This window comes from Trachemys scripta, chromosome 6, assembly GCF_013100865.1.
Source record: "Trachemys scripta elegans isolate TJP31775 chromosome 6, CAS_Tse_1.0, whole genome shotgun sequence".
NCBI classification, from domain to species: Eukaryota; Metazoa; Chordata; order Testudines; family Emydidae; genus Trachemys; species Trachemys scripta.
The window spans coordinates 90,915,177-90,924,790 of NC_048303.1; the positions used below are offsets into that span (position 1 = coordinate 90,915,177).

The 9,614-nt window shown below is 39.7% G+C and overlaps 1 protein-coding gene across 1 annotated transcript in view; it reads left to right on the top strand.

The window, feature by feature from the left end:
- The window catches only part of PIP5K1B (phosphatidylinositol-4-phosphate 5-kinase type 1 beta), a 166,826-nt gene that overhangs the window by 119,975 nt on the left and 37,237 nt on the right, over positions 1-9,614 (top strand). The window contains exons 12-13 of the mRNA XM_034773731.1: positions 7,283-7,438; positions 8,707-8,851. Of these exons, the coding sequence (XP_034629622.1) occupies positions 7,283-7,438; positions 8,707-8,851 (301 nt within the window). The remainder of the gene's footprint in view (positions 1-7,282; positions 7,439-8,706; positions 8,852-9,614) is intronic.

Below are 9,614 nucleotides of genomic sequence, written 5' to 3' on the forward strand. Positions count from 1 at the left end.
ATAACTTCATACTCTGGTTTTTTTTATAGTGTTTTACACTCCTGTAGAATAGCGCATTTTATTTAGGGATCTCACAGCACTTTACAAACACTAAGAACCCAAATCTTCCAATCACTGAAGCCAATAGGAGCTTTCCCCGTATCTTTGGAATTAGGACACTTGTGATTTATTTTTAAATGATGTCAAGGGTATTTAGAGCTAATAGGTAACACCCTATCCTGCAACCCTTGTTCACATGAGTAGTCCCATTGACTTGAATGTGTCTAGGTCACATAAATAAAGATTGAAGGATTGGACCCTAAATCTGACAAGTTTGGTAAGGATGGACTTTCTCCGATTCCTTTTCTGTTGTGCTTTAGCAGAACAAAAATGGGTTTTGAGAACCTGGAAAGATGGAGGTGTCTAAATTATTAAATTCTCTCCTCTTTGTGATTAAAATCCCATTTCAACTTTTTTTCTTCATTTTGCCTTTCTTTAATCATCTAACTCATTTCAAGATTAATGGGCATGTCACTAGAAGTTAGTTGGGCAGAAATGAGAAAGCAGCACCAAAAAGATTACAAAAATACTTCACTAAGGATACAAAGATGTGTGTAACCAGAGAGCGTCACCAGTACTGCAGGCAGCAATGAAACTCTGCTGAATTAAATTTAAAATGTTGCTGGAAGGTTTATTAACCACATTTATCACCCTCATCCCTACCCACTGAAATGGCACTGGATTCTCTGACTTAAAAGAGCAGGAGTATCTATAACATTCAAAAGTACAAGATGTGAGAGCCCATTTCTCTCTAACCAGACAAGAAGTAAAACTAGGAAGACCTAGAAATTAGAGTAGAACAAATAACATTCCAGTAATTACCTTCCATTTGGGTGTGGGAACCTGGATTTCAGTAAAAGTTTTTGAGAAATAACGATCAGATATTTTGTTTCTTGATTCCAAATCGTAAAGAGAAGAACAAATTAATATTGCCATAGTCCCACAGAGTACAGCAGGTCTTTTATCCTGGTCTGGGCACACTTATCAAGAGAAACAAAAGAATTTGCAAATGTCCCAGAGGAAGAAAGTGATTTGTTTCCAAGTCTGCTTTATTCAATTTCTTCCCTACCATTGCTCAAAATGAAACTGTCAAGCTATGACAGGGTCCAATCCCAGAGCATGCCCCCTTGTGGCACTGCCTGGCCCTGTAGGCACCTCACCCTCAGTTCCCTCCTAGTTCTCCCAGTAATTGTTCACTGCCCAGAGTATTCAATGTAACATTCTCCTTCCAGGGGTTCAATTTACTAAGTCTTTATGAAGCACAGTCTCTGTTGGCCCATCAGGCCCAAACCCTTCCCTCTTGAGGTTTCCAATTTCATCCTCCTTCCAGGGCTTCAGGTTCCCAGTTTTCTCCTCCAGTTACCTGTGAGGCAGGGAGCTCAGTCAGTCACACTGCAAACCATGGCTTCTCTGGACAGTCTTTTCCACAGGCCTCACCCAACCCTGGTCCCTGGAGTCTTAAATCTGAACCCCCTGGTTAAGGGATTCCTCAGCCCTCCTGCATAGGGCTGGGTACTGACTCCAGCAGACTTCCCGGGCCTACTGGTGTTTGGGTTCCAACCCCGCTACACAGAACCTCTATCTCCTGTAGTCCACTACTGGCTGGGTTTTTATCCTGTTCAGGAGGTAGCTCCCTGATTACTATCTGGCTCTGATTCTCCAAGCTTGTCTGCTGCTCCCTTAAACACCTATTCCTTAAAGAGGCAATGTCATGAAACAGGTTGGATGGCTCCAATCCCCACTACTCCTTAAAGGGGACAGATCTCCCTGTTACACAAGCTAAAAAGGCATATGTTCTAATTAAGTTCCTAAGGCATGTGTTGTTCCAAAGTTGCTGCTAAGATCTTAGACCTAGATTCTCCCTAATTAGATCCCTACATGGAGGACGCCTCTCGGACACCACCCCCTTGGGCCCTACAAAGGGCTTTCCACATAGGGGGAAAGGGTTGAGTGAACATGATGATGCGGGAAAATCTTGGAGGAATTTCTTATGGAGATTTACAAGCAAAAAGTGCCCTCACAGCTTTTAATCCTGGAGGCAGTGGTTAATTTGTACTAGGGCTGAGACCTGGCACCTCTGGGCTTGGCCGTTCATAACCCAAGCACCTCTAGGCTTGCTATGTCACTTACGAAAGTAAAAAATTGCTTGAATCCCCTCGCCTCTTTCATTACAAATTAAGCACTGCTTGGGAGGCACAGTCTGGCCCGTGGATTATGTGTACCCAGTCTGGGTTGCTGGTTCATGAAAATTTGGAATATGATTGTTCCAGAAAAATTTTGCTGTCTGACCTCCATGTATTCAAATTTGGTTAAATTAATATAGATTCTATTAAACCCTTATTCCTGGTAAGCCACACTGAACATTGAGCCCATAAAATAATGCAGTCCTTGACTTTGATAATTTTCTAAGAATTTGTTGAAATAATTTTTATATTAATGTATTACTGTTACTGTACATTTGATTTGAACTAAACCTTAATTCTTGCATAATAGTTATGCATTATGTTTGTGACCAAAAACAGGAGACTCGTTTTCAATTAATTTTGAAATTCTTTTACTCAGGGCTTCTGATTTTTTTGGGGTTAACTAATAAACATTGATAAAATATCCCAAGGGAAAAAAATTAAATAGGTGTATCCAATAATCACAAGAAAAACACCAGAAATGGTTACTTGTAACTGAGGGATTGTCTGCACAGAGTAGTAATGCGAACTATGAGGGGTGTGATTTCTAAAGTGCTCTAATGTGTTGTGCATTAATTGGTCCATATAAACCCTCTTGGTGGGCACTAAAGGTTTCTCTGCACATTAAAGTGCACTAGTGACCATTACAAAGAAATTATTCATTATAGTAGTATGCTGTAAAGTATATCATATACATTACTCATTACAGTATATGCAGAGAGAGCCGTGAAAATCTACAATTTTGGACATCTATATAAAACTCAAAATATGCTAAAAAATAAAGCCAGAAAAATGAAATTATTAAACCCCCCCAAACAGAAGCCCTACATGTACTGCTTGTTTGCTTCTTGCACTTCATTTAGCTTAGACTGTGAAATTAAGCTGGTTCTTTTCATGTTTTTGTTTTTAAGTACTGAAGGGCTTTTGTAAAAATAAATCTTGAAATATTTTCAAAATGTAATTTAATGAAAACATTTCTCTTGTTAGGTTTTTAAATACGCGTGTGTGTGTGTGTGTGTGTGTGTGTGTGTGTGTGTACACGTGATCAAAATCTAAATTTTGGACCAGAGCTACAATATAGTACTTGAATTTTTCTTTAAAATTATTCACTTCAAGAACGTGCTATATGCAAAAGAAAGCAACCAAGCCCCTCAGTTGGATTTTATAAATAAATAGATGATTTTTCTCTTTGCTGTCTTGCAAATCTAATGATATTTACTAATGTCCAAGTCTAACCCACGCTAATAAGAAAGTTGAAAAGCATCTTTGTAGACGTGTGACAAGGTATACATGAAGACTGGTCTTGCTGGTTGGGGCTGGGATCATGTCTACCTTCTGCTTACACAATGCCTAGCACAATAGGACCCAATTTTGATCAGGGCAGGTGGTTGCTACTATATACATAAGTAACCATTAGCAATACATAAAAGGGAAGTAGTAGTTATATGGTTGAAGCATAGAAATAGGAATCAAAGTTCTACACTTTACTCAGTCATAGACTTACTGTATGACCACAAGCAAGTCCCTTAGCCTTTTAACACCTCATTACAGTGGGGGAAAAGTACTTCCTCAGCACACAGGGGTCTTGGTCTGTTTAGTTTATTCTTGTTTATAAAGTTCTTTGTAATCCTTAGAATGAGCTGCAGAAATGCAGAGTAGTAGTTTCTTTTAAACCTATTATGCCATAAAAACAATGCTAAGGCAGCAAATTGAAGCACTCAAAAGTCAGGAAATGCTTAAGTTAAGATTGTGGGTGCAGTCTTAACTCTGCATTCTTGTGCATATACATTTATATTATAATCTTTAATTACATGATCATATACTATTATTTACCTGGGGCCTATGCTTCATAAGTGGGCAGGTTGGACAGTGTCTAGCAAATGGGATTAGCATCAGTCTTTCTTTCTTCTGGCAGTATTCTTGTCTAAATCTTTACTCATAGTGTGGTCTGAGAGGTATAAGGAGCCAACATGGGCCATGTTTTCAAAGGGGTCATACCGTGCCTCTACTTTTGAATGCAGTTTTAATTCATTATCTTTTGAATATTGAAAAAAAAAATGGAGCAAAATTAAAGGTCACTTTTGAAGATTTGGCCTTTGAAGTTTTTCACATTAAGCTTAGGTATGGTAGAGCTGAAAATGTCAGATACCTTTTTAAATTATTTGAGTTAAATAAGCTTTTCACTTGTAATTGTGTCCTCAGGAAGATTTAGGCTTACATAATATTAAAGCCATTTTGGTTGTATATAATTACAGATGAAAATTGGTCCGTCACTAGCTCATTATGAGATAAAGAGATTATCTGGTAAAATCTGATTCTAGCAAGCCATGTTCTTACTGGCTCTTTCCATCAAAAGTTCAATTCAGGTTTTATTTTTATTAAAAATTCCAGCACTGGAAGTCAATATTTTTGACATTGTACTGGCCTTTATCCATCTACATTTGATCTAAAGACAATAGTATTACTCTCCAGCAGACCAGAATTCAAAAATTATGCTGGGAAAGATCCAATGTGGATGATGATCTGATTGAACTCATGAAATTCTGTGACCTTTATCATATATTAATGGGAGTACCTAACAGCCCAGATCAGGGCTCTGTTTTGCGAGGTGCTGGGAAAATGCACAATTAAAAGCCCTTCTCCTGACAAAGGGATCTAGACAATGAGAATACTAAAATGTGATTCAGCATGGGGGAAATGTAAGCTAATATATGAGGTAGTATAACCTGAAATTCAGAGACATAATAGAAAAGAGAATCTTTGAGTAGTAATGGTTAAGGGTGACAGTGATCAAATTAATGGTAAATCTTTGAGCCTGTTCTGATAAGGCATTGTCATGGAACAGTATTGTTTCCTTTCCCTATGGCTACAGTGTGACTATACTTGGAATATTCATTTTTGTTGGTTACTAGTTGGGCTACTCTCAGACTTCGGTCTGTTCTCAGTCTGCTCCTGTCTTATTCCCAGGAAGACCATATATTGTTGGTGACTAGGTTGAAAGACTGAGTATTTGCCTTCTATCCCTTTTTGGGCTCGCTTTTCTTAGTTATCATAATTTTCCATCTTCTTTCTTTTCAAAACTAATCATATCTAAAGTTCTAACGGATGTATCTGATGGTTCTTTTCATGGTTTATTCTTGACGCAAGACTGTGTATCTACTTGTATATGGATTAAAGGTTTTAAGGACATTTTCATTTTTTGTGCAAAATAAAGAATTCAGAATGTCCTATTTAGCCAAATTTTGTAAGGCTGCTAGCTTCCTCTGAGAATGTCTCTAAAAACTTTCAATCCTCTGGTCCCTTTGCTGGATCCCTAGTTGATCAGAGGTTCTGCTGTGTTCTATGGTAAGGGTCTCTGATCTTACCCTGCTATTCTCTCGCTTCCAGCTAATCCTGAGAAGCTATTAATATGCTTCCATTAGGTAGCTTTTCTAAAATAATTGTGCATTGGGAATGCTGTCAACTGGCCATCCCAGCAATCCTAATGGCAGTGCAAAGTTCCCTATAGATGAGGATCAGTTTCAACCCTGAGCTTTCAGGGTAGCGGAGGCTGTAAGCATTGTAAAGGCAGCAACCTCACCATCTATAGGAAGCTTCTTTCTGGCACTTGGTCTTGTGGCATCCTGTGTGAAGAAGTAAGACTCCTAGAAGACTTCAGTGATTATTATTATTTATTTGTATGAACATAGTGCTTTGGACCTCTAGCAATGTCAGTAGCTCATTTTGGGAGGATGGCTTGGGAAATGGATGGGAGATTAGGGGGCCTTTTCAGTCAAGGTCCTTGGAAGGAAATCTGTTAGCAGTCATGAGATGGGACGGACTGAATTCTGTTTTGCTCACCATTGTGGGTCCATGGAGGTTTGAGTCCCATAGTTCATTTTGCAATGCAGGGAGATCACAGTAGGAAGAAAAACTTGTTTACATAGTAGGAAAGCAGTCTTATTCCAGCGCCTTAACCACAAATTTGTCTATATGTTTTTACAATGTCACACCCCAGTGTTCAATGCACAGAACAAGAGTTTACCTGGTCCCTGATGATCGCTATTTTTAGTCTGTTTAAAAGGCCGTGTTAGGCATAGGCCAGTTCAGCGTTAGCATGGCCATTGCCTATGGCATCCTCTCTAGGGGTTCTGGAGTAGCTCTGGGTCTTTGGTGCTGAGTTTCTGTGCTTCTGATTCCTCATTCCAAGAGTCACAGCTTTTTAGCTGTATGCAGTTGGTTCTTCTGGTATCTATCTTGTTCCAGAATTCTTTCTGTGCGAGTTGCTGCAGGCAGTGTCTAGGAGCTCTAATGCATTTGGGAACTAAACACACAAACAGAAATGGTTGACCTCCTTTTAGGAGAGGAAATTGCATTGACAAAGGACCAAATTTTGGGGAGTAATAGTGGAGAGGATCTGATCCTGTGTTTGTCTAGTATGTCAGTGAATTCAAGGCAAGTCCTGCTCAGCATTATAAACTATCAGGAATGTTCATGAATCAGCTGCATAACATCATTAGCGAATATATCAGTCAGTAATATTTTGGAAATGTTTGTTTTATCCAAAACATATATTGATGTACATAACTACAGTGGAAATAAGGCAGGATAAATATTTTCACAGTATAGCAGTTATGTCCTCAGGCTATAAACAATCTTAGGTTGTCCCTAATCCTCAGATAATGCCCAAAGCCTTGATTATTTTTTGCTTACTCAATCACTGTTTCTCTTCTTCCTTCCTTTCATTATCCTGCATTCTGTTCTTTTTCTCTGACTTTTACAGGCAGATACTCAAGTTATGACTTGCAGTGTAGGAAATGTCAAAACAATTAACAGGCAGATCCCATTTGTAGCCTTTTTTGCCCGAAGACCATAAAAACTCAATTGAGACTTTGAGAGACAATGTCTAATATGGACTCTGTAGAATAAAACTGGTATATGTTAAAATGTTTTTAACTAGATTTATTCTTGATCTGCATTAGAAAGGGGTTGTAGTTAGTAAAACTATATGCACTCTGTGAAAGACGAGTAAAACATTATAATTCACCAGCTTTGTTCATTGCACTCTTTTCTTAATGCAGCTCTAAAGTCCTCTCCTTCCAAGAGACGATGCAGTTCCATTGCAGCCCTAAAGGCAACATCACAAGAAATTGTGTCTGCTGTTAGCCAAGAATGGAAGGATGAAAAGCATGACATGCTTACTGAAGGACAGAGCTTTTCCAGCCTTGATGAAGAAGGTAATATTTGGGAATGGCTAACCTGGGTATCAGTGCCACAGTTGTTCAAAATAGAGAACCTAGATTATAATAAATGTCTTGGCTAGCTGCATAAGCATGTTCTTTGGTTTTAAAGAGGCTTACAGGGGTGTGGAAGTGTGCCTACATCACTGACTAGACCCCATTAACTATTAATGTCATCTGTTAAATGTGTTGGATTGCTTCTGGAAAATTAGTATTGTTATACCGTATGCATGTGTGTTGTTTAGCTACTGATAGAATATAATATAATAAGCCTGGGGGAATTCTACGCTGCTGTGCACATGCAAAATTCATGTCCCCTGCAGACCCCCATGCCACCTTGCAGAAAATAGATTCTGCTGGGGAGATGCTGCAATTACACCTTTTGCCCACCAGAGGCTGTTGTGGCACCAAAAGAGAGGGCAGCCAGCTGGGGAGGGGGCGAAGGAGGGGCAGTGGCTGCCTTCCTCATAGTGCCTTGCCTGCAGGGCCAGTTGAGGAGGCACGGGATCTTGGGGTGATGGACAGAGAGGGGCACATAGACTGGGGTTCAGAAGGACTAGTGGGGGGACAGACTGGGGTGTGGGCACAGGAGCTGGTGGAGGGACAGCACTGAGCCAGGACTGAATGGGAGTGGGGGTGCAGGACACATGGGGGCAGGGGCAGATGTGTCTGACTGAATGGGAGAGGCTGGGGGTCAGCCAGATCTGCATGGGGGAGGCTCCCCAACTCGCTAACAATCCTTCCCGACCCCTCCACCACACCCCACCAAAAAAAAAACCTGTTCCATACTTCCCACACCCAACAACCTTCCAAGTTCGCTCCCAGGCTTCTTCCCAGCAATTACTTCGCTCTCCCTCAGCTCCTCCATTACCCCTGACTCCCCCAAGCCTTTGCACTGTTTCTGAGGGGTGCAGGAAATATTTCTGTATTGAAGTTTAAATGAATTATTACTTAAAGTTCTGTATTAAAATGCCTAGTAAGGAAACTATTTATCAAAAAAACATTTCCTGAATCTTTTTCGTTGTCTGTACTGTTAGACATACTTGCTGACAGGTATTTTGAAATAAATTACCAAAATAATTGAAGCTGTTGTGATTGTTCTTTTGACAAATAAAATATGCAGAATTTTAAAATATCATGCACATAATTTTAAATTATTTGGGTGCAGAATTTCCCCAGGAGTAACAATAACTTCCCTGGTAGTTGTATTAGAAATGAGTTTTAAAAATGAATATACAGTAAAACGTGTATTTTCTCCTATGCAGTATTAGGCTCACGGCACCGTCCGGATTTAGTGCCAAGCACTCCATCTCTATTTGAAGCAGCTTCCTTAGCAACCACTATTTCTTCTTCTTCTTTGTATGTAGATGAACAATATCAACGTGATGGAACTCTGCTTTATTCCAGCAGGTAATGATTTGTTTAATTTAAGTTACAGAAAATATGTCACAGATATCATATCATGTAGGAAAATATCTTAACCCTGGGAGCTATTTTACACGTTCTTGCTTGGAAAATAATCTATTTGCATGATTTATAATGGAAACCTACTACGATCGTTAGTCTATTTTTTGATGGGACCAGTTTGGGCCAAATTCTGCTTCCTTGTAAAAATGCCCTCCAAACAGGCAAACGTGCTACAAATCAGTATTAATGTGTGCCCATATTTTAACTGCAGTGGTCCTCTGCTGATTTCATTACTGTGATACGTGTAGGTATTTGCATTTTGGAATAGCATGTCTGTGTTTTGCTGGATTACTGGGTTTGTACACACAGACACATAGACCCAAAGACCTGAGCTGGAAAATGCCAGTTCCCCTGCTTGTAGAAAACACATGGAGCAGCACCTCTGGGGGAGTTTGTACAGGAGTGAGAATTGGAGCAGAAAACTTCTGTCTTCAGCCTTTGTTTTTTTCATGATATAGTGGAGAGAATTTGGCCTTTCATTTGAAGTTGCCATCTTCTTCCTTGTGTTAACCCCATCAAAAGGGGAGTTGCTCTGAGTCCTCTCCCTAAAAGGTGTTCTGTTCAGTACCATAGTCTCTATCATATCACATGCTAACGTGTCTTCCTATAACATCCCACCACTTCTCCTTGCATTGGCTTTTCTATCCTCAGCACTTGGGGCACTGTGCGTCGTTTCTAGAATACCTCTCATTTTCTTGATTCATCT